Source organism: Schistocerca gregaria, chromosome 9 (genome assembly GCF_023897955.1).
Source record: "Schistocerca gregaria isolate iqSchGreg1 chromosome 9, iqSchGreg1.2, whole genome shotgun sequence".
Classification (NCBI taxonomy): domain Eukaryota; kingdom Metazoa; phylum Arthropoda; class Insecta; order Orthoptera; family Acrididae; genus Schistocerca; species Schistocerca gregaria.
The window spans coordinates 87,499,332-87,525,936 of record NC_064928.1 but is presented as its reverse complement, the minus strand read 5'-3'; the positions used below and the strand labels follow the sequence as shown (position 1 = coordinate 87,525,936).

Sequence of the window (26,605 nt, the reverse complement as noted above, 5' to 3'; positions counted from 1 at the left end):
GCACTTGGAACAACTTCATCCACGACACTGTAAGAATCACTTTTAAATAACGAAAAGAAAATTTAATCTATTCAGTACATAATTAAATGAACATTTATTATGCTTATTTTAACTTTAACATACCCCTGAGATATGTATTCACTTACACCTGGGGTAGGGCTATCCTCTGGCGGTGTAATGCAGCACTGCTTTAGTTCAACTAATGAAGGTACTTCAGGGTGGTTTCTCTCGGAAGAAAGAATGGATAGCTCCGTCAGCTAAACCACTAAAGAACGGTTTCAGCTCAAAGAATGAATACTACAAAGTCTTTCCACTCGAAGAGTGAGAACGAATAATTCAGTCAATGTGCAAAGCAAATAGCGTTGTGTATGGTTTCATTGCGTTGCTCCCACACGCTGCTTTCACTTGAAAAAAATAAGTAAATAACAATCCGACAAATATGTAGAACAACAACCAATGGACACAACTGTTTTCATTCTGTTGCCCCCACATACTGGTTTCACTCAAATGAATGAGTAATTCAACCGATAAGTAAAACCACAACCGAATGGGACGTTATTTTCCAATAACCGAATGAATCGGTTGTTTTCATTTGGTTGTTCCCATCACTATACATGACAACACATACAGCATTTCATTTTCATCTGATGAAGATACTGCTATTCCAATTATAACTGGATTCGCCAGGACCTAGGAAGCACTTTACGCCAACTTTTCAGACGAAAGTTTCTTACTCTGATGGTTAGTTATACAGTGGCTTCGATGTCGGTTCGTTACACGTATCAGTGTACGACTCTCATTATATGGTGTTGTTGTTGTTGTTGTTGTTGTGGTCTTTAGTCCGAAGGCTGCTCTAATGCAACTCTCCACCGCACTCTATCTCGTGCAAGCCTCTTCATCCCCAAATAACCACTGCAACCTGCATCTCTTTGAATGAGCTTACTGTATTCGCCTCTTCGTCTCCCTCTAAGATTTTCCACACTTCCCTCAGTTACCAAACTGAGTTCTCCTTGATACCTTAAAATGTGTCCTGTCAACTAATTACCTTGTTTCGTTTAATTTTGCCACAAATGTATTTTCTCCCTGACTCAAGAAAGTATCTCCTCACTACTTACGCGATCTACTCATCTAATCTTCAGCATTCTTCTGTAGTACCACATTCAAAACCTTGGATTGTCTTCTTATTTGTACTCTTTATAGTCGACCTTTCACGTCCACAAACACCAGACGAATACCTTCAGAAAATAATTCTTGGCACTTACATTTATATTCGATGTAAACAAATTCTTCGTTTCCGGAAATTCTTTCCTAGCTACAGCCAATCTGTATTTTATATCGTTGCTACATCGGCCAGTTGTATTGCTGCCCAAATGGCAAAAGTAATACTGTTAGTATCTCATTTCATGATCTGAACCCCTCAGTATCGCTTAATTAAATTCGACTACATTCCATTACCCTTGTTTTCCTTTTGTTGGTGTTCATCTTTTAATATCTCTGCAACACTATCCATTCCGTTCAGCTTCTCTTTCACGTTCTTTGATGTCTCTGACAGAGGTTCAGTTTCATCGGCAAACCTCAAGCTTCTATCTTTTTTGCTGAACTTTAATAGTTTTTCCAAATTTTTCTCTCGTTTCACTTACTGCTTGCTCAATATACAGACCGAATAGCGTTGGGAATACAACACTGTCTTCCTCTAGTCTCATCTACTGCTTCTCTTTCATGTCCATCGGCTCTTACAAATGATGACTGTTTCTGTACAAGTTGTAAATAATCTTTCGCTCCCTATATTTTATCCCTTCTATCTTCCGGACGTCAAAGGGTCTACTCCAAGTAAAACTGTCTAAAACTTTCACTATGTATACAAATGTTGTTAACGTAAGTTTACTATTCCTCGCCCTGCCGTCTAACATAACTCACTGTCGCAGTATTGCGTCGCTGCCTCTGCACTACCCCGGAAACCAGACTGATCTCGCTCAAGGCCAGATTCTAGCAGTTTTTCCATTATCCTGTGAGTAATTCGTGTCACCATCTTGCAATCTAAAACAACTAGTCTTCGTCTTGTAGAGTGTTATTACCTGTCGAGTACATTTCGAGGGAGACAAAATTTTCTTTACAAGCAATTCTCCATACCTTTACATAATTCAAAAAAACCATCACACAGATACTGTAATGGAAAACAAGTTCCGATCAAGCGTTCATCTTGTGGTTGGTGTAAATCATAATACTGTGGTCTACCTAGACGATTGTTCGAGAGAAAAGCTTGCCACGCTTGAGCGAAAATATTTGTCAGTGGTGAGTATTATCCATGGTGTTTCGATAGGAGCATTGATCATTGGCAGAGATGCTGTAGTACTACACGAGAAGCTCGACGTCATGATGCCTTGCGAGTGTAATGAAACTGCTACCTGCTACTGGGTTAGAAATGCTAGCTAAGATAACAGAAGCACAGCCGTAGGCATTCCTAAACGAGGCATGCTGACGTGGAACGGTGTTCGCGTTCAGCCACTGTTTTGATATAAGCGCAGTGCCGCGAGGCGTGTCCGGTAATTATTGTGGTCTTTAGTGCTGCCCCACCCCAGGCGTTGCGTAGCGGCAACTTATCGCACGCAGCAGTGCGGCGGCCGGCATAAGCTGCAGGGGCTAATGCTGCTGCGGACGGACGCTGCAGATGCAGATAAGACGAGACCAGCCTAACCCCCACATCCTCTCAGGCCACCCTCTCAGAACTAATCCCAGCTGCTCCGCAGAATATCGTCCACGAGGTCTTCTTCTGCGGTATTTCCGCTTAAATTACATTCTTTCGTAACTACCAAAAGCTATGGAGATTAAAATCTCAGCGGTTCTGGCGAGGAGCAACTGCGTCTTCGAAGGAATAAAATTAAAAATCTTAATTTATAGTGGAATAGCTGATCACAGGGGTGGCCTACGTTTCAATCACGAACTGGTGAAAGAACGGTGCTTTGCTGCATCATTGTCTTATTCCCGGACTGGGCATCAGAATCCATTCCTCTACATGACGTCACTCCACAAAATACTAGTTAGATCACAAAGCAACGTCGACCGACAAATGAAAAGCTTGAACGCTACTGTAAATGAGGCAGTCGTGTCCAGGTGAAGAAGATAATGGTGATAATATACGAAATCTCGATTTTAAACTCACATGAAGACCACACGCCAATTGGACTTCCCAATTTTTTGATATTTACAGTATATGAAGTCCAAAATGCAGATTGTAATGGCCCAAGGCAGTTTGATGCAACACTAAAAAATAGACTTTGATGTTTTTCGAGCACGTTTAATAACTTAAACTAAGTTTGTTGCTTCAACAGGGTGCGTTCCTTTGTGGTAGAAGTCTTGACTGTCACATGGATAGCGTGGCTTCGATTCCTCGCCGTGGTATATTTTTAAGAAAAAAAATAATGGTTCAAATGGCTCTGAGCACTATGGGACTTAACTTCTTTGGTCATCAGTCCCCTAGAACTTAGAACTACCTAAACCTACCTAACCTAAGGACATCACACACATCCATGCCCGAGGCAGGACTCGAAACTGGTTTATCTTGTACTACATATTATTAGAAATTACAAGACGTGCACTGTTCATAAAAATGACAAATAGATATATGTTAAGTAATATATATTTCATGTACTGTAAAGGAAATAACGTAGGTATTCGAAGTAAACGGAAAAAAACGTGAAACTGATAAACTAAACGAGAATCGGGCCAGCAATCCGGTGATTACCGAAATCGAGTGGTACGCACTTTTCCACTTTTTTTTTTTTTTTGCTTCATTGGCCTTTGTTTAAAAATTAGCATATGACATGAATCGAACTCATGGGCCACTCATATAGCAAGCGAGCGCTCTACCGTAGAGTCTCACTGCCCGGCGAAAAAGCCCTGTTTTTATAGAATTAAAGACGCTCGGAAAACTCCAGTGTCAGTTTTCTGGATAATTTTTGGAAGTTGCATTGAACTGCTTTTAGTGATTGATATTTTAGTTCTAAACTTCACGTACCGAAAATATGAAAGATCAATTTGTGATATATTTCATGAAAGTCGTGAGCAACTTTTAAATACAATAATTCATTACATGTTTCGGTAGTTCAGACATGTTTGTCAAGCGGTACAGGTGCCTAATTTCAGATACCGCGCTGGGGTGCCTAATTTCGACTCGCTGACAAGTGCCCCCTCCCCTTTATAGATTTTACTTTTTATTTCTTTTACGGAGGTGACTGGAGAGAAAATGTAGGGCAGCAGAAATTTTGAGGAAGGCCATGGATGCCATTAATAAAAATGAGATTGTTAAAGGCGTGCACAGTATTTAAAGAGCCATAATCGACACTTTTAGATTACGCGAAGACAGGAAACTTGGAAGAGAAACTGGGATCTAGGATAAGCAGAAAATGCGCTTTATGAAGAACCTCCAGCTCAAGAAAATCTAAAATGCAACAGGGTAATTCTAGAAGAACTAGGAGAATTATCAAAAAAGGGAATACATCTAAGCATAAAAAAAGAACACAAAGATGGCTAAAATGAGTAGGGGGACAAAGAAAATCGGCATATGATCAGCAGACGATTCCGAAAGTTCTGTTTCTCCTGTCTCGACAGATGATGAAGACAACGCAAATGAGGAGTGCATCTGTTACTCTGTCCCATACCGGGAAGATGAATCTGCAGAAGACTGTATGAGGTGTTTAGGATGTTTGCGTTGGGTGCGTGAACAAGGTGTTGGAACTGAGAAACGCGGCTGGAAGACGTACAAAAGTGAAAACTGCAAATGCTAGCCTGAATGTTGACACAAGTGTGTCATTAATGCAATCAAATTGGAATATCTCAACATTCTTTTTTTGTAATAAAACAATACTTATATAGATACGCAATCTTGAATTTATCTTATCAGATAACCCTGTTAGAATTAAGAACCACACTATGTGAAATCACGCACACTTTTATTGCGCTCTCCAAATGCACAAATTCCTTTGACAAATAACACACCTCAACAAAAGTTGACATCATAGAGTTTACTACAATGGCTTCTTATAGTACACCCGTTGAGGTTTGTACGATACGTTATTAACAAACTAAACATAATTCCAAAACGAACGATTTTGCTCGAACAGCCCACAGGTGTTCTTCCGGTCCGTAGTATTGAACGGACACAATATTTCGGCGATCAGACATGTCGCCATCGTCAGGTGCGCTGACGAACTGAGCTCCTGAAGGCGGGTGGCCGTTCGTCAGCTCACCTGACGATGGCGACATGTCTGATCCCCGAAATATTGTGCCCGTTTAATACTATGGACCGGAAGAACACCCGTGGGCTGTTCGAGCAGGAAACACGCCGTTAAAAATTGAAGAATCACTAGAACGATTTTGGTTAGCTATAAAAGATTATTACAAAGCAGAGCAGGTCCTCTCCTAAGCGTACATCTTGAAAAGTAAAAATAGTGTTAATCTGTACCTCATGATGATGATTATCAGACTTTAATAGTATGTCCTCCCCGCACACGGATGAATTCTTCCAGTCTGCGAGGCATGCTCTGGATGAGACCATCTTGGAGTACGAGGACCCACTTCCCAAAGGCAACTTCAATGAGGTCCTGAAGACCGTCAGGTGGATTGGGAGGCTGTGCAATGGGAACTTTCAACAGATCTCATGCATGCTCATTCGCGTTCATGTCTAGCGACTGTACTGGCCAACGTATTCAGCTGATATTGCATATCGGAAGATACAAACACTGCTAGAGTAGTGTGGTGTGTTGCGTTGTCATCGACTAGGATGAATTTGTTGCCGACCATGCCTGTAGGCCCCACAATCGCTTGTAGGACCTCTTGGAGGTCTTGGGGACCAGTTAAATTGCCGTGGATGACAAATGGAGGGGTCGACCGGCCTTTCATTATTGCCGCCCAGAACATTACGCTTCCAGATGCAAAGTGATGGACTTCAAGGACGTATCGGTGTTCCTGATGTCGTGTAGCGCTTCTCCAAACCCTAACACGTCCAGCGTCCGTTCGCAAACCAGTCCTGGTATCGTCACCAAACAAGACATTACTCCATTCAGCAATGGTCCAGTGCTGATGTACAAGAGCCCAGTTCATACGATTGCGTCTGTTCCGTTGATTCAATGCATAGCTTCTCATTGGTCTTCTGGAATGCTGACCATCCTGATGCAATCTTCTACGCACCGTGTGGTCTGAAATAAGAATCCCTATTGCCTGGGAATAATCATTTCCAATACTTCTGAGGGTTGACGTAGGGCGCCTGCGAGCCGGCAGTTGGAGAAAACGATCCTGCATTGGTGTTGTCATATGAGAGGTCCATCTTTAACATTTCCCGTCTTCTGTGCTTTATCCACATCTCAAACACACCACTTTGGACGACACGTAACCGATCGGCCTACGGAATATCAGACCAGCTGTGTGGCTGGATTGGAGAGTTTTTAGCAAACAGAACACAGCATGTTGTTCTCAATGGAGAGACGTCTACAGACGTTACAGTGACCTCTGTGGCGCCAAATGGGTCAAATGGCTCTGAGCACTATGGGACTTAACATCTGAGGTCATCAGTCCTCTAGAACTTAGAACTACTTAAACGCAACTAACCTAAGGACATCACACACATCCATGCCCGAGGCAGGATTCGAACCTGCGACCGTTGCGGTCTCGCGGTTCCAGACTGTAGCGCCCAGAACCGCACGGCCACTCCGGCCGGCTCTGGCATGCCACAGGGGAGTGTTATGGGACCATTGCTTTTCACAATATATATAAATGACCTAGTAGATAGTGTCGGAAGTTCCATGCGGCTTTTCGCGGATGATGCTGTAGTATACAGAGAATTGTATACAGAAAATTGTAGTGAAATGCAGGAAGATCTGCAGCGGATAGGCACTAGGTGCAGGGAGTGGCAACTGATCCTTAACATAGACGAGTGCAATGTGTTGCGAATACATAGAAAGAAGGATCCTTTATTGTATGATTATATGATAGCGGAGCAAACAGTGGTAGCAGTTACTTCTGTAAAATATCTGGGAGTATGCGTACGGAACGATTTGAAGTGGAATGATCAGATAAAATTAATTGTTGGTAAGGCGGGTACCAGGTTGAGATTCATTGGGAGAGTCCATCAACAAAGGAGGTGGTGTAACGCCGGAAATGCATATGCTCCTATTTCCATCTATTGTACTATAATTTTTTTCCTTGTTTTGTTACCTCAAGATATGACATTTCTGTGTCTTTATACATTGTAATTGTTTTACTATATATATATATATATATATATATATATATATATATATATATATATATATATATATATATGTCGATGTATAATTGGTTTGTTTTGTAAATATTATTTGTATTTTACGCTGGGTCTTACCTAGGGAAAACTATGCTGTCGAGCGAATACATCGATAGGTCGTGTGGAGAACCAAAGTGTTTAGGATCTTTGGTAGTGTGAACTCGGCCGCATGGAGCGCGGGCAGAGGGGAGTCTGGCTGGAGTAGGGCGGTGGAGCAGGTGTGTTGTGTGATGCTCCCGCGAGTTGCCGCGCTTCCAGGGTTTGGCAGCATGTAATTGCGCTCGACTTGCTATGATAGTTTCTGACACGGTGTCGCGGACGGGAAGCATTAGCTGGCGCACATCAAGTGCCCGTTTCGCCTGGTGACTGTGTCGAGAAGAAGGCGCGCCAACATCCAGCTTCTGCAACAGCGACGGCCGACAATGAGTGACTGTCGCCACCTCCTCGATCGACGGCTTCAAACCTTCAATCATCCAACAAGGAAGACTGGAAGCACGTAAAGTTTTAGAACAGTGTGGCAGACCTCAGCTTTTCAAACTGTTCCATTTTCGTAACTATAATTACAGCAACTTAGCATGAACATTTGTTGCTCATTGTCCCAATTGCATTACCAAGCACGGTCCCTTCCTTTTTCCGGAATGGGCCCGAGTGTCGTTGAAATTCAAACGCCAGCATTGAAGTAATATTAATCCCTTTCACTGCTTTAATTTCAAAGCTCAGTTAAAGTATTCATAGCTGGCTACAATATTTAGATTACACAAGCACAAATTAAGAGTGCGAGTTTTGTTACCGTATTTTAGTTTACCTGTGACAGCAGCTCAGCTGGGTGCGTACTAAATTTTACTATTGTTAATTGTTCAGAATCATTTAATTCAAGTTCAAAGTTAAATCTCTTATTCCTAAATTGCATAGGTTCAAGTAGCTTTTGAAATGATTGTTGAGGTAGCCCAAGACTAACCGTGTTTTACTTAATTTCGATGTGCTTCAGAAACAAAGCTCACTATTAATTTCAGTCACTAAATTAACTTTCAGTTTTCCGGTGTTATTAATGCTTTTGCTAAATTAAGTCAGAGTGTAGCGAAATTTATTACTTCTCACTCACTTTGAGCGTTCACACTACACAGTTGCCACGCTTCTAGTGCTAATTATATGTGTAATAACCTTTCTTTCTCAGTTACTAAAGCAATTGTCCATAGGACTGGCGACCGTAATTTCCCCCAAATCTCAAATATTTAATTACCGCTAGTTAATTGTTAACGTTACGAGCGCACATTTACTTTCTTTATTAATTTTACCCTTTTCTCAAAATTAATTTCCACCAGTTTTATTTGCATTTTTCCTTTCATTTAGATGTAACCCTTTCCTCCCTCTTTACCGACAGATTAACTTCGGTGACGATTGCTTTTTCCCAGATTTCCATTAGGTACACGCGGTTTAATTTTTCACTGTCATGAAGGTCAATAAGTGAGGGGGAGGTTACAGTGGTTTACAAAACACTCGTTCGACCTATACTTGAGTATTGCTCATCAGTGTGGGATCCGTACCAGGCCGGGTTTACGGAGGTGATAGAGAAGATCCAAAGAAGAGCGGCGCATTTGGTCACAGGGTTATTTGGTAAGCGTGATAGCATTACTGAGATGTTTAGCAAACTCAAGTGGCAGACTTTGCAAGAGAGGCGCTGTGCATCGCGGTGTAGATTACTGTCCAGGTTTCGAGAGAGTGAGTTTCTGGATGAGGTATCGAATATATTGCTTCCTCCTACTTATACCTCCCGAGGAGATCACGAATGTAAAATTAGAGAGATTCGAGCGCGCACGGAGACTTTCCGGCAGTCGTTCTTCCCGCGAACCATACGCGACTGGAAGAGAAAAGGGAGGTAATGACAGTGGCACGTAAAGTGCCCTCCGCCGCACACCGTTGGGTGGCTTGCGGAGTATAAATGTAGATGTACATCTTGCTGCTGAAAGAAAAATCGCTATCCTGACGCTACAAAAGCGTTGTATGCCTCTACGTGGCATGTTACAGCAGTGCTGAACACAAAGTAAATGTAGCTGTTGTTAATACTGGACTGCTGGCGGTGTGCCTCTGCGGCAATGCTTTGTTTACATGACTGGGAAACGAACACAAAGCATGCCAGTCCAGAATGTGAGCTCTAACTGGATAATGCATAAAGTGTCCAGGTCAGTGACACCTCTAGTACTGTAAACTACATTTTACGATAGTATTTCAAACATTTGTTGAGCCATGTATTAAATGTAATCTGTTGACTTTCGATATAAAAGGTCATCAAACACTGAAGAGCCAAAGAAACTGGTACACCTGCCTCATATCGTCTACGGGCCCTGCGAGAACGCAGAACTGCCGCAACGCGACATGGCAAGGACTCGACTAACGTCTTAAGTTGTGATGGGAGGAATTGTCACCATGAATCCTGCAGGGCTATCCACAAATGCGTAAGAGTACGAGGAGATGGAGGTCTCCTCTGAACAGCGCGTTGCAAAGGCATCCCACATATGCTTAATAGTGTTCACGCCTGGGGAGTTTGGTGTTTAAACGTAGACGAGTGTCCCTGGAGCCACTCTGGAGCAATTCTGGACGTGTGGGCTGTGAATTGTCGTTCTGGAATTGCCCAAGTCCGTCGGAATGCACAATGGGCACGATTGGATGCAGGTCCGAAAACCCATATCGATGATGTTTCTTTGAATGGTTCGCACGCTGGCACCTGTTGATGGCACAGCATTGAAATCTGCAGCAATTTGCGGAAAGGTTGCACTTCTGTCACGCTGAACGGTCCTCTTCAGTCGACGTTGGTCCCATTCTTGCAGGATCTTTATCCGGCCGCAGCGATGTCGGAGACTGGATGTTTTACCGGTTTCATGACATTTACGATACACTGGTGAGGTGGTCGTACAGGAAAATCCGCACTTGATCGCTGCCTCGGAGGTGCTGTGTTCCATTGCTCGTGCGCCCACTGTAATACGTTCCTCATCATTACGAAATGTCGTATACATGATCTATCCAACAGGCATTAATGTACGTACAGGGTGTTTCAAAAATGACCGGTATATTTGAAACGGCAATACAAACTAAACGAGCAGCGAATGAAATACACCGTTCGTTGCAATATGCTTGGGACAACAGTACATTTTCAGGCAGACAAACTTTCGAAATTACAGTAGTTACAATTGTCAACAACAGATGGCGCTGCGGTCTGGGAAACTCTATAGTACGATATTTTCCACATATCCACCATGCGTAGCAATAATATGGCGTAGTCTCTGAATGAAATTACCCGAAACCTTTGACAACGTGTCTGGCGGAATGGCTTCACATGCAGATGAGATGTACTGCTTCAGCTGTTCAATTGTTTCTGGATTCTGGCGGTACACCTGGTCTTTCAAGTGTCCCCACAGAAAGAAGTCTCAGGGGTTCATGTCTGGCGAATAGGGAGGCCAATCCACGCCACCTCCTGTATGTTTCGGATAGCCCAAAGCAATCACACGATCATCGAAATATTCATTCAGGAAATTAAAGACGTCCGCCTTGCGATGTGGCCGGGCACCATCTTGCATAAACCACGAGTTGTTCGCAGTGTCGTCTAAGGCAGTTTGTACCGCCACAAATTCACGAAGAATGTCCAGACAGCGTGATGCAGTAATCGTTTAGGATCTGAAAAATGGGCCAATGATTCCTTTGGAAGAAATGGCGGCCCAGACCAGTACTTTTTGAGGATGCAGGGACGATGGGGCTGCAACATGGGGCTTTTCGGTTCCCCATATGCGCCAGTTCTGTTTATTGACGAAGCCGTCCAGGTAAAAATAAGCTTCGTCAGTAAACCAAATGCTGCCCACATACATATCGCCGTCATCAATCCTGTGCACTATATCGTTAGCGAATGTCTCTCGTGCAGCAATGGTAGCGGCGCTGAGGGGTTGCCGCGTTTGAATTTTGTATGGATAGAGGTGTAAACTTTGGCGCATGAGACGATACGAGGACGTTGGCGTCATTTGGACCGCAGCTGCAACACGGCGAACGGAAACCCGAGGCCGCTGTTGGATCACCTGCTGCACTAGCTGCGCGTTGCCCTCTGTGGTTGCCGTACGCTGTCGCCCTACCTTTCCAGCACGTTCATCCGTCACGTTCCCAGTTCGTTGAAATTTTTCAAACAGATTCTTCATTGTATCGCTTTTCGGTCCTTTGGTTACATTAAACCTCCGTTGAAAACTTCGTCTTATTGCAACAACACTGTGTTCTAGGCAGTGGAATTCCAACACCAGAAAAATCCTCTGTTCTAAGGAATAAACCATGTTGTCCACAGCACACTTGCACATTGTGAACAGCACACGCTTACAGCAGAAAGACGACGCACAGAATGGCGCACCCACAGACTGCGTTGTCTTCTATATCTTTCACATCACTTGCAGCGCCATCTGTTGTTGAAAATTGTAACTACTGTAATTTCGAAAGTTTGTTCCCCTGAAAATGTACTGTTGTCCCAAGCATATTGCTACAAACGGTGTATTTCTATCGCTGCTCGTTTAGTTTTTATTGCCGTTTCAAATATACCGGTCGTTTTTGAAACACCCTGTATCTCTGTATGTATGTATATACGAATGTATGCAACACCACGTTCAAAATCACTTAAATCTTGATAACCTGTCATTGCAGCAGCAGTAACCGATCTAACAACTGCGCCAGACACTTGTTGTCTTATATAGACGTTACCGACGGCAGCGCCGTATTCTGCCTGTTTACATCTCTCTGTATTTCAATACCCAGTTACTCTGGCGCATCAGTGTATAACTAAAATCTACTATCTTTTACATACGCCAGTCATTTTCGGGAGCTTTAAGCTGAATTTTAACCAACCGTATCCTTAGATTTCCTTAGCTGTCGGAAAACAGGACACCCTAGTTCAAATGGTTCAAATGGCTCTGAGCACTACGGGACTTAACAGCTGAGGTCATCAGTCCCCTAGAACTTAGAACTACTTAAACCTAACCAACCTAAGCACATCACACACAACCATGCCCGACGCAGGATTCGAACCTGTGGCCGTAGCGGTCTCGCGGTTCCAGACTGAAGCTCCTAGAACCGCACGGCCACACTGGGACACCCTAGTCTACCATTTTTTCATGTAAAATAAATACTCAAAAATAGATGATAAAAAATTGTTTCGTCAAGAAAAATACCCGTTCCTTTGAGATCTTTATATAAAAGGAAGACTGGCTAAATATATTTCCTTCAGGGTGCACGTATCTACCTGTACACCCCATCGCCGTGTTCACGGTATGTATTGCGATGTAATCAAGTCTCATTTACTTTTTGAACCCTCCGATATATACTGGGATAGATAAACTTACCTGTAAGTCTAAAACATAGAATAATTTATTAAAATTCATTATTTCATGCATAAATGTTTATATTCCACGTGATTACGAAAATTTTGAAGTTGTATCGCAAAAAATGCAAATTTATTTTCACCGAGTTTCGCTAAATATATCAGTAAATGTATGTTATTAAATCCCTTGAATTTATGTGTTATCGTTGTTACCTTGCTCGCAATGACTGGAAGAGAGGTAGATTTTCAGTCAAGTCTGAATTATATTGTAAGGAACAATTGTGAAAGGTGGTTTTGTGGAACCTTTCGTTTTGAGTAGACGTAACAAACATAACTTTGTTGCGCGTGTATTTTGCGAAACAAACTTAGTGCTTTCGAATACATAAGATGTAATGCAGAAACTAGTTTTATTTGCAGTGAATCCTCGAGGTTTACAATCCTGTAAATAGAAACATTTCTTCGTTCAAACAAGACCTGCAACCATCTTCATAGACGCCCAAAAACATACGTTTTTCATATTAGCTGCGTTGTGCTGTCACCTTCTGCCACGTACTGCATATCAGCGACATCAGTAGTCATTAGATATCGTGAGAAACAGCAGAATGGGACGCTCCGCGGAACTCACGGACTTCGAACGTGGTCGGGTGAATGGCTGTCACTTGTGCCATACGTCTGTATGCGAGATTTCCACACTCCTAAACATCCCTAGGTCCACTGTTTCTGATGTGATAGTGAAGTGAAAACGGGAAGGGACACGTACAGAACAAAAGCGTACAGGCCGACCCCGTCTGTTGACTGACATGGACCGCCGACAGTTGAAGAGGGTCGTAATGTGTAAAAGGCAGACGTCTATCCAGTCCGTCACACAGGAATTCCAAACTGCATCAGGATCCACAGCAAGTATTATGAAAGTCAGGCGAGAGGCTGAACGGTCTCTGTTGGATTCCTTTCATGTTAATTTCTTAAATCTGTTGTCATTTACGGCATACATTCCACTTCTAAACTTACCGTGGTGTTCCTGTCCGCGGCGAGCGTCTGAAGTGGTAAGATCTCCAGCTAAGCGCGTCTCTGCTAAGTCTGTAGGACAATGGATTTCTTAAGTTCAGCCTAACTGAAAATTTAATCACCTTTATGTCAGGTTTACATCTAATATATCTTATGTTATCTTAAAATGCTACGCAGTGTAATTCGAGTGTGAAGTTCAGGATATCTTCCAGTAGTTGCTTTGTCACTACTTCGTGTGTAAAGTGGAACGACGTGTTGATGATCTGTAACTCTAACTAAGATCAACAATTTTAAATGCGATTGTGTGTGAGATTATAACGTATCGTCTTGACAGTATTTTTCAATATAGCAACTTTTCTTTATGTTCAACCCACGTGGGGTATACTTTGTGAGACCAGTACGACGTGCTTATACATCAGGTTAATAGTAAGTCGGTAGTAACCAATTCGAGGTTTTTCTTTTGTAAATTGCGTTTCGATGGAGTTTATTTTAATTATTATTGTGGAGTTGCAGTCGTTGTGTAAACCAAGTTGACCACGTGAAGCATGTGGTGTAAGCATCAAAGTAGACCTCAGCTATTCTTTTCGGGAAGATTTCACAGAGAGTTAGTATGAATTTAGCATACCAGTGTGTGGTAATTTCATGACGGACAGGATTGCGTTACGAACGTAACTTCTTTGGGTGAAAATTGAATCGGGTGGTTGTGGTTAATTTCCCCTTGCATATGTTTCGCAGTTTTTCGTGCGTTATTTTATGAATACAGTGTTGTATGCAGACTCCCAATCTTGGCTCCATATTTGATGTTTTCCGTAAGATTACAAACTCACACAATCCTAAGTAAGGCACCAGTATAGTTATGAATCAAGTTTAGTATGATGAAATTTTAACGGTACAATGATCAATGTTAAAATAAATGTCTAAATATAAAATGATTTATTTCTTTTTATTTAAATTCTATTATATATATATCACCGGTTGTCGTAAGATGACTATTAAAAGAATATAATTATTCTTAGCCTGGTTGAGAATTTGGTAAACTAGACTGGATACCTGGTGAAACTGTTGGTCAGTAATGCAAGGGGAACTCTCCCAGATGGCTCACTGCTTTTAATCCGGTTTTATTATCTTGAGTATCAGCACCGCTTTCAGAACAACTTACTGTATCAACTTTACAAGGTGAAAAAAATTTGGATTTCATGGGCGAGCAAGCCACACATCAGGCCGGTGCATTCCAAACGACTCCTCGCTTGGAGTAAGTAACGTAAACATTGGACGTTGTGTGCAATGACGAATCACGGTATACAATCTGGCGGTCCTATGGCAGGGTGTGGGTATGGTGAATGCCCGTGAACGTCATCTACCAGCGTGTTTAGTGCCAACAATAACATTCGGAGGCGGTGGTGTTAAGGTGTGGTCGTGTTTCTCATGGAAGCGAGCTTGCCCCCCTTTGTTTTGCGTGACACTATCACAGCACAGGCCTACACTGATGTTTTAAGCACCTTCTTGCTTCCCACTGTTGACGAGCAATTCGGAGATGGCGACTGAATCTCTCAACACGATCGAGCACCTGTTCATAATGCACAGCCTGTGGCGGAGTGGTTACACGACAATAACATCCCTGTAATGGACTGGCCTGCACAGAGTCCTGACCTGAATCCTATACAACACCTGTGGGATGTTTTGGAACGCCGACATCATGCCAGGCCTCATACCTCTTCTCACTGCAGCACTCCGCGATGGAAGCTGTTATCAGCGCTAACGGTGGGCCAACACCATATTGAATTCCAGCTTTACCAATGGACGGCGCCACGAACTTGTAAGTCATTTTCAGGCAGGTGTATACTTGTGAACACATCGTGTACCTCTGAGGCCTGACAAAGAATTCAACGTCCAGACAATCAGCTAAGTAGAAATATATTGATTTAATAATGTGTGCACGTCTTTTCAGTGTCATTCAAAAGAACTGACATCCGTATTGTGCGTCCGTTATTTCATAAACATTATTGAAACAGACGCGTCGTCACGCGATCTAAGGAAGGCACAGAAGAAAGAGTAAACGATTTAGAAATGGGTAACACAACCTGCTAACGTTTTCCGTATGTATTAAATTAAAAGAAAATTTCGATTGTTATTTGCAAGAGCGGTGTCAAAAGAGCAGCAAAAATGGAACGGCAGAAATATGATATCACACTGTCAGAAACAGCAAAGGGGACATGCCACATAACACTGAAATGCATGAAAGAGGACATTCGGAATGAAATTACAACGCGTCACTCCATGTGCGAGCTCTAATAAATGATGACGTCAAACTAGCGGCATTTACATAAAAATGAAAAGGAGGAAAGCGCTGTGACATGGGGAACATTAATTACATCCGCAGATCAGCGGCAGAAGCGGCTGCCGGTGCTGTCATAGACACGGCCATGAGACCGTGTCCAAGTCCAGCGAAATCAGTGCTTGCTGGACAGTTCGTCTGTGACACGCAATACACCAGTAACGAATTATCTCTGTCAACATTCCATTTTCGCTGTCGATGCAACTATCTATTCATTCCATTTTCGCTGTCGATGCAACTATCTATTACGAAGTACTATCTGAAAAAAGTTTCACAGTTAATCAGTGAAAATACTGATTTCAAAGTGGTGAAAAGACGGCAGCTTCCTTTAAGTGCACAGAAATGTAAAACCTCGCATTTCAGAAAGTTAAAAAACGTAGCATACCATGACTACAATATCAACGAAGCACATTTGGTGTCGGTCAACTCATGCCTGAGTGCAAAAAATTGCAGGTATCAAGACACGTTAGAAGTTGTTGTCGACCTGGAAAAAGCGTTCGACAATGCAAAATGGTGCAAGATGTTGGAAGTCATGATAAAATTAGGGATAAGACGATGAAGAATGAAGTTCTCTGATTGAAGACAATGATGTAGTCCTTCGCCCGTACTGTTCAGTCTATACATCGAAGAAGCAACTATGGAGATAAAAGAAAGGTAAAGAAGTGGAATTACAGTTCCAGGTGAAAGGATATCAATGATACGATTCGCTGATGACATTGCTATCCTGAGTGAAAGTGAAGAAGAATTACATGATCTGCTGAACGGAATGAACAGTCTGATGAGTACAGAATATGGACTGAATTGAAGAAAGACGAAAATAATGAGAAGTAGCAGAAATGAGAACAGCGAGAAACTTAACATCAGGATTTATGGTCACGAGGTAGATGTAGTTAAGGAATTCTGTTAACTATGCAGCAGAACAGCCAATGACGGGCAACAAGGAGGACATCAAAAGCAGACAAGCACTGCCAAAAAGGGCGTTCTTAGCCAAGAGCAGTCTACTGATATCAAATATAGGCCTTCATTTGATGAAAAATTTGTGAGAATTCACGTCTGGAGCACAGCATTGTATGGTAGTGAAACATGGACTGCGGGGAAACCGGGACAGAAGAGAATCGATCAGGCGAATGTTGAAAATTAGAGGGACTAATAAAGCAAGGAATAAGGAGGTTCTGCGCAGAATCGGAGAGGAAAACACTGACAAGGAAAAGGGATAGGATGATGGCACATCTGTTAAGACATGAGGGAGTGACTTCCATGGTACTAGAGGGAGCTGCAGAGGGCAAAAACTGTAGAGAAAGACAGAGACTAGAATACATCGAGCAAATAATTGAGGACGTAGGTTGCAAGTGCTACTCTGAGATGAAGAGGTTGGCATAGGAGAGGAATTCGAGGCGGACCGCATCAGATTTGTTGGAAGAACATTTTAAACTATTTACCAGAAGTTGGGAGACAAATATAATATAAAAAAAATATCGGCACTCGATGGTGCCATTTCGGTATCGATATATCATTGAAAAGAGAGTTTAGGATTGGTGTCTGGTCCAGCGTGTTGTTGTTACAAGTAATAGTGGCGAATAGCGTTTGCCCTACTTGTAGTCTGCGCAGGTCTCAACCTTTCCAGAACTTGTGTTGTTGCTCTTTGCTTTAGATTTTGTATAACGAAGATTGTGTCCCGAACTTATCCAGTATTTTTGCATTTGTGCACTGCCTGTGCTTTTAATAAGGTGTTAAATCTTCCAAATAGCTTTCGGGTGCCTTCTGCTTTCCAATCTTAACTCCAAAGTCAGTTTACAATTTATTTTCTCACATAATTGGGATTCATCACTGTACCTCAAGCTCAGAGAAAAGATGTATGTGTCAACACTTGATATGTGAAGCAAATTAATTTGAGTCAATAAAGCCACATTCATTTTAACGTTTATTTTTATTCCAGCTGCCCCAGCTGTCCTACAACTACTTTCGCTTACTGCGGAGCCCCTCCCTTATTATATAATCAGGTGGTTTTACATCTCTGAATTGTGTGCTCACTGTGTCGATGTTCCAGAGTTGAAGAGGTTCCACTAGCTAGAACATTATTGATTAACCAGGGTTAGATAATTGCTTCATTTCCGGGACGGCAATTTTTAACGCAGCTTTTGTGCTATTGCTTCAGGTAGGCTTTCTTCAAAAACAGACGCTCAAAATGATGAACAAATATCTGAACAAAATTTTTTTAAACGTTATCAGCGATCTTATATAATATAATTAAATATATAAAATTTAAAAATGTAAATGACAAGACTTGCGGTGGGTGGAGACTTGTGAGGGGAAATGCTGACGTAGTCGGCACTCGGCGCTACCAACAGAAATTGCAACGTTGAACTCCACCAAGGAATTTTGGTGATTGAAGAAACGAAAAAACAGGGAAGTCGACATGGAGTGTTCCAGACAAATACGATATGTGACGCAGCCTAACAAAGTTCCCATCGGACACCTTTTATTGTGCCACTTACATGCAGTTACCATTGCTTGCACCATGGTTATCGCCAAGCATGAACGTGCATCGTTCCCCTTTCAATTCTTGCCCTAAGGGGGACAGGCAGGCTGCTAGCTTTTTGGTGTGCAGAACGTCTAAAAATAGAACAATACTTAAATATACAGCAATTCTTCCAATCCATATGTGGCATACAGCAAACCAGTGCTTAACAGTATTAGTTAAAAACAGTCTTGGTTGCAACTTTAGTTTTTTACTTTTCAACGACGCGTTTCGCCTTATTTAGGCATCTTCAGGTTATCTTTTGTAGATGGACGCGAGAGGCACCAAGATCTGCACAATGCGTTTTAAAACATTATCAGCGATCGTATATATATATATATATATATATATATATATATATATAACTACCTGAGCCCCCAGCTTACTCTGTTACTACTCTGTTTACTACCTGAGACCCCATCTTACTCTGTTACTCGCTCCCGTGAACGGGAACTCGTTATGCAGATCTTGATGCCTCTCACGTCCATCTAGAAAAGATAACCTGAAGAAGCCTAAATAAGGCGAAAAGCGTCGTTGAAAAATAAAAAACTAAAATTGCAACCAAGACTGTTTTTAACTAATAAATATACAGCTCTAGAACCTACAGTATATTTACAAAGTACAGCCGATATTTTTATATGTTTTCCATCGATATGTCGATATGACGATACCTTTCGCGAAAAATTTGGAAATTTGTGGTAACAAACTGCCTGTTGGCTTCTGTCTCGGGTTCTTCGGGCGACGTTCATCTAATGATTTACCTGACGTTCCGCCAGCACGAGTGGCTGGCGTTGTCAGAGCCTCACCCTCCATTGCCGGTGGTGAAGCTTTGACAATGTCAGCTTTGACTCGTGCTGGCGGAACGTCAGAAAAATCATTAGATGAACGTCGCCCGAAGAACCCGAGACAGAAGCCAATAGGCGATTTATCAACAAGTGGCCGCGAAAGTCTTAACAATTTTGAATTTGTGGTAGTTCCTATGGGACCAAACTGCTGAGGTCATCGGTCCCTAGGTTTACACACTACTTAATGTAACTAAAAACTGACTTACGCTAAGGACAATACACATACCCATGTCCGAGGAAGGTGGTGGTGGTTGTTGTTGGGAAGTTTAATGGGGACTAAACAGCTAAGGTCATCGGTCCCCTCCGAGAAAGGACTCGAACCTCCAACGGTGGGTAGCGGCGCGAATCGTGACAAGGCGCCCGAGACCAAGCGGCTACCCCGCGCGGTACCTCTTCCGATACATCGTGCGCCATTAGTGATACTTCTTTAAATATCAGTATAAGGGATTCCCGATATTTTTAAAAACATCAACAGTCCGAGTGCCTGATAGAACCGCCCAGCATCCTGACTCCTCCCCATCTCTTCTTTACTCCGTTGTCAAACCCGGAGGGAGCCAATCCCCCCGTTTGCCATCATGAAGAGTGTGAATTGCTTATTCCACACCACTTTGCAGGGAAAGCCTGCTTAAATTTTCCATTTTGCGCCTGTTGTATTGCCGTAGACTAACCATAAGTTGGCAAATAGGCGGGCTATCTCTTTGGTTATTGGCTGCAGGACTACGGTCCGAAAAGCTCGTTTCCCACGCTGTATGCGACAATATGGCGGTTCCTTCCCCTCTGCTATGGTTCCAGGAATCGCCCAGCTCCGTTTCGCAAGGTATTCAGGAGGCACCTGAAGAATAGCCCAGCACACAGCAGCCGGCTGCCCCACCAAGCAGCCCGCTCGTGCGAAAACTTCTGGGAACGTCTCGAGACGCCGCTATTCAATCACAGGACACCTCAAGTGTGTCGGTAGCCACGCCCCTCTCGCCACCTGCCCTGTCCTCGTCCCGGGAAGTCCCCGCCAATACTGCATATAATGTTGTTGTTGTTGTTGTTGTGGTCTTCAGTCCTGAGACTGGTTTGATGCAGCTCTCCATGCTACTCTATCCTGTGCAAGCTTCTTCATCTCCCAACCTACTGCAGCCTACATCCTTCTGAATCTTCTAATTCACCTCTTGGTCTCCCTCTACGATTGTTACCCTCCACATTGCCCTCCAATGCTAAATTGGTGATCCCTTGATGCCTCAGAACATGTCCTACCAACCGATCCCTTCTTCTGGTCAAGTTGTGCCACAAACTCCTCTTCTCCCCAATTCTATTCAATACCTCCTCATTAGTTATGTGATCTACCCATCTAATCTTCTACATTCTTCTGTAGCACCACATTTCAAGAGCTTCTATTCTCGTCTTGTCCAAACTATTTATCGTCCATATTTCACTTCCATACATGGCTACACTCCATACAAGTACTACCAGAAACGACTTCCTGACACTTAAATCTAAAATCGATGTTAAATTTCTCTTCTTCAGAAACGCTTCCCTTGCCATTGCCAGTTTATATTTTATATCCCCTCTACCAAAACGCCTTTACTACTTTAAGTGTCTCATTTCCTAATCCAATTCCCTCAGTATAGCCTGATTTAATTCGACTGAATTCCATTACCCTCGTTTTGCTTTTGTTGATGTTCATCTTACACCCTCCTTTCAAGACACCGTCCATTCCATTCAACTGCTGTGCCTGACAGAAAATGCTATAATTAAATGTCGGATAGTGACATGTGACTAATCAGTATCGTCACGGGGTGTCAGTTTTTGGTTCATTGGTACGGTACTGGAGAAAAGCTATCACCCTACAAAGTACAAAAGCGACTGCTTACAAAACAATCGTACGACCTATGTTAGAATAACGCTTACGCGTGTTGGGCGTGCACCAAATAGGACTGAACGCATACAAGGACGAATGATTACTGGTTTGTTTCACCCATAAGAGAATGTCCTGCACATGCTGGAAGAACTGAATTTGCAGCCATTTGAACCAAAACTTTCTCGTGAAAGCCTACTTAGACAGCTTCTAGAATTGTAATTGGAAATTTACTGTATATTACAACTCCCTACTTGTAATTTTTTAGACTTATCCGGCGATTTTGTGACGTCTCATTGAATCGGGTGTACTGCCGGTGGTCTGCGTTTATGTAACACAGTATTTCGACGTCATACCTCGGCGTCTTCATCAGGTGCTTCCTGTGACTGAAATGTATTTTTTTTCTTTTTGGACTTTTCGTTCCCTTCTCTTAGGGAGAAGGGCGGGCTGTTCTAGGGCTTGCTATACAACCTTTATCACCCGTATGGTATAAGTTTATTCTGTTTTGGCACTCTCTATTTTGCTCGCAAGCGGTGGATGGGGAGGGGGGGAGGGTATTTTCCCAATTGGGAATAGGCTGACCGTGTTCCGTATTTATGTGTGGACGGTTTCTGGCGTTCCCTACGCCGTCCGCTCCCGCTGCGACCGTGTCGGTTGGTCGCCAGATGTTCCGTCTTCCGTCCGCGCCCGCTTCCGCTGTTTTCCCCGGTGGCGGCCGTTTCATGGCGTACCCTACTAGGATCAGCTTATCGTTCAATCACAGGAAGCACTTGATGAAGACGCCGAGGTACGGTGTCGAGATATTGTGTTAGATAAACGCAGACCACCGGCAGTACACCCGATTCAACGAGAACTCCCTAAGTGTCGCTCACATAGGGATCGTGAGGACAAGCTCAGACTAATTACAGAACGCACAGAGACGTTTAAACAGTCATTCTTCCCGAGCTTCATACGGATGGAACGGGTAGAAGTCCTAATAACTTGTACAATAGGATGTAACCTCTGCCATCCACTTCACACTGGGATCTCAGTCGACGCCTTCCTATCACGTCCGCGACAGACACCAGGGGCTGGTATGCTAAATACACCTTCCACCAGGGGCTGGTATGCTAAATACACCTTCCACCTACTCGGCGCTAGCAATGTGCGGCCTCTTGCGAACGGCTAAAAAATCTCGTGCAGTTCGACAGATCACCATCTGCTGTCTTTCTGCGAAGCTGTTGCTCACACACCGATACAGGACCAGTTTAAAGGCCCGTGATTATTATCTTGGACTACGCTTTCGGATATCTCTATTGGTACTACGAACTTGGCCGGTGTATTTGTGGTTTTCGGTTGTTCTGCCGATTTACATGATGGTCAATAGGTGGGCCGGACGGTGTGGCCGTACGGTTCTAGGCGCTTCAGTGTGGAACCGCGGGTTCGAATCCTGCCTCGGGCGTGGATGTGTGTGATGTCCTTAGGTTAGTTACGTTTAAGTAGTTCTAAGTTCTGGAGGACTGATGACGACTGATGTTAAGTCCCATAGTGCTCAGAGCTATCCACAGGTGGGTAAAAAGATGGGAGAGAAGAAAAGCGATGTTAAAAACATTGCCACCATTCTGGTAGCCGGCATCTTGGACCCAACACAAATCGCTTAAGTGGCGTCCAATTGGAAGACATGCACCAGGCTGTTGAACCACACGAAATTATTACCATCACTAGCTAACCCAGCTAACTCTGTTCCGCCTTAAAGCCAATAAATAATCAGATTTTGGATGTTAAATTCAATTTTTATTAGGAAATAATTAAGTATTTTAATGATTCGTTATTCTTTATGTTTTTTCGTGAATAGCATCCACTTTTCAATGAAGTACCTTGTGATACACGACATTTTTGTTTTATTACCAGGCGCAAGAACAAACAATGGAGATGGTCTTCCGACCCGTTAACGTGCCATATATAATTGACCATGTGAAAAACATGGATATTCTAGATTTAAACCACAAACTTTCAAGGATTGGCCTTGTGATTTGTTAATGGTCATGGTGAATGTAATACGGATCGGAAATTGAAGTCTTTTAAAGTCAAACGGCATATCGGTTGGGCTCATCGGGATCCTCGGAATGAGAACTTCCTCACCTTCAGATTTTCCTTTGAGTACCGTCGCGTAAATAACATTGTTCATCAATTTACTTACCACCAAACGCGTACCGTTGCACACATTTGGTTTGTTTATGTTTCGAAGCATGATTACAACGGAGCCAACTTTTAGGCGTAAATTGTGCGGTGGTAAGCCAGGCACATCCAAGGAGTTTAAAAATTCATTTGGATAGTTGGTGGCTTCATCTTCATTTGTTACACAGTCAATAGATTTGAATGAATGCATTCTACCAGTGATCCCATTCTACATCTCTATGTTTTGCATCCTTCTTGCATTACGGCTTTGTCGAGAAATATTCCATCGTCTTGGTCGCGGTGCCGGCCGCGGTGGTCTCGCGGTTCTAGGCGCGCAGTCCGGAACCGTGCGACTGCTACGGTCGCAGGTTCGAATCCTGCCTCGAGCATGGATGTGTGTGTTGTCCTTAGGTTAGTTAGGTTTAAGTAGTTCTAAGTTCTAGGGGACTGATGACCACAGCAGTTGAGCTCCATAGTGCTCAGAGCCATCTGAACCTTTCTTTTTTTTTGTCGCTGCATTGTTAATGATGATTCAAAGAAAATACAAATTATTTCTATAAATTTTTAATTAATGAAATGTACTGATACTTAACCATAGAAGTTTATCTGTCATTTGCGTTTTGTTATTCCATGTCCGATGCGTTTTGTTATACCACGTTCTGTAGTGACGTTTAGCTGACATTTGCGTTTTGTTATTCCATGACAGATGCGTTTTTCTTATATTACGTTTTATAGCGGTCGAACGGGATGAAAAGTATCCTATGTCCGCCTCCTGGTTCTAAGCTATCTCTCCACCAATTTTCAGCCAAATCGGTCCAGCCATCGTTTATCTAACATTTGCGTTTTGTTATTCCATGCCAGATGCGTTTTTGTTGTACCACGTTTTATAGCGGTAGGACGAGACAAAAAGTATCCTATGTTCACCTCCTAGTTCTAAGCTACCTCTCCACCGGTTTTCAGCCAAATCGCTCCAGCCGTTCTTGAGTTATAAATAGTGTAACTAACACGACTTTCTTTTATATATATAGATATTGGCTGACACCTTCTGCGATAACGGAGGTGCTCCTCTCCCCTGATATCAGAAAGATCTCAATGTGTTGTGCTTGTGTTGACACCTACACCTTTCACGTCGGTTCTAAGGAAGAAACATCAATCACAACCCTAGAATAAAATATAAGACAACACTGTTTTCTATTGTTCTTCCCTATCTGCTTGGCCGGCTGCGGTGGCCCAGCGGTTCTAGGCGCTACAGTCCGGAACCACGCGACTGCTGCGATCGCAGGTTCGAATCCTGTCTCGGGCATGGATGTGTGTGATGTCCTTAGGTCAGTTCGTTTTAAGTAGTTCTAAGTTCTAGGGAACTGATTTAATGTCGTGTGACGAGGGCCCCCCGTGGGGTAGACCGCTCGCCTGGTGCAAGTCTTTCGATTTGACGCCACTTCGGCGACTTGTGCGTCGATGGGGATGAAATGATGACGATTAGGACAACACAGCATCCCGGCGGGGTCAGGGGTTTTCTCTGCCTCGTGATGACTGCGTTTTGTGTGATATCCTTAGGTTAGTTTGGTTTAAGTAGTTCTAAGTTCTAGGGGACTGATGACCATAGATGTTAAGTCCGATAGTGCTCAGAGCCATTTGAACCATTTTTGAACAACACAGCACCCAGTCCCTGAGCGGAGAAAATCTCCGACCCAGCCGGGAATCGAACCCGGGCCCTTAGCATTGACAGTCTATGGCGCTGACCACTCAGCTACCGGGGGCGGACAGGGGACTGATGACGTCAGATGTTACGTTTCATAATGCTCAGAGCCATTTGAACCTATCTGCTTGGCATGTCATATCACCTTCCGTCCATTACAAAACTACGAGTTGCATCCAATAAGGCGCCTTCCAAAGTGACTTCCATGTTGGTAACACAGCTTCACAGTTTTCCCTCCTCATATCCCCACTACTTTAAACTTCTCCGCATCCACCATATTTGTAAGACTGGCCCCACACATATGGACTACCTTCTACTTCAGCAATCAACCGGCTGGTTGATCTGCATACAGCCCTGGCAACTTGTCCTACTGTAGTTTGACTGCTTCAGCATGTGATCTCCAAAGATTGACCACGACACACAAGCCGCCAAGCGCAGACTCTTCTATCGTGGCAGATGGAACAGTAATCAAAGCGAATTCCTCGAAGCAGCGTGCTGTGCTGAGTGGCAGAGAGTGAGAGGGTGACACGTGTGTGTTGCAGATGATCGCACGCGTGTGGGGCGGCGCGGGGGCGGACGCCGAGTGGACGGACGTGCCGGTGACGCCGCTGACCACGTGCCGGGACCTGGTGGACTGCTGCCGGGACCCCGGCGACGAGCCCTGCACGCTGGTCCAGGTGTCGGCGGGGCACGGTGAGTAGCCCCACTTGCCGAACTCTCTGTGGCTTGTGGTATGGAAAGGACTTGTTGACGTGTTGCTGGAATACGCCCAATTGGTGAAAACCCCCTTTGTTGTCTAAAAAAGACTGGTAAATGTGTTACTAGCACACAGAGAGAAGCCTCTTCTGCTGAGATCTGGTCTGAGGTGAAGACGTGACTGTGTCCAGGTATCACTGGGACATGGTGAGTTTCCCTACCTGCTAAACATTCTGTAAGTTGAGGTATGGGAAAGGCTGGCTGATGTCCCACTGAGAGACAGAGAGTAGCCCTCCTGCTGATCACTCAGCAGGCTGAGGTTCAGAAAGGTCTCGTAGAAGTGTCATTAGTAGCCCTAAGTGGTGAACACTCTGTAGTTGTGGCATGGAAGGGACTTCTTGATGTGTTGCTGGAACGTAATGAACAGGCCCAACTGGTGAAAACTCCCTTTGTTGTCTAAAAAAGACTGGTAAAAGTGTTACTAGCACACAGAGAGAAGCCTTTTCTGCTGAGACCTGGTCTGAGGTACAGAAGTGACTGTGTCCAGGTGTCACTGGGACACAGTGAGTTTCCCTACCTGCTAAACATTCTGTAAGTTGAGATATGGGAAAGGCTGACTGATGTCCCACTGAGAGACAGTGAGTAGCCCTCCTGCTGATCGCTCAGTAGGCTGAGGTTCAGAAAGGTCTCGTAGAAGTGTCACTAGTAGCCCTAAGTGGTGAACACTCTGTAGTTGTGGCATGGAAGGGACTTCTTGACGTGTTGCTGGAACGTAACCAACAGGCCCAACTGGTGAAAACTCCCTTTTTGTCTAAAAAAGACTGGTAAATGTGTTACTAGCACACAGAGAGAAGCCTTTCCTGCTGAGA

At 43.5% G+C, this 26,605-nt stretch overlaps 1 protein-coding gene across 1 annotated transcript in view; it reads left to right on the top strand.

Annotated features, from left to right (window-relative positions):
- The window catches only part of LOC126291445 (uncharacterized), a 1,287,515-nt gene that overhangs the window by 377,211 nt on the left and 883,699 nt on the right, over positions 1 to 26,605 (top strand). The window contains exon 2 of the mRNA XM_049984959.1: positions 25,583 to 25,733. Coding sequence (XP_049840916.1) covers positions 25,583 to 25,733 — 151 coding nt within the window. The remainder of the gene's footprint in view (positions 1 to 25,582; positions 25,734 to 26,605) is intronic.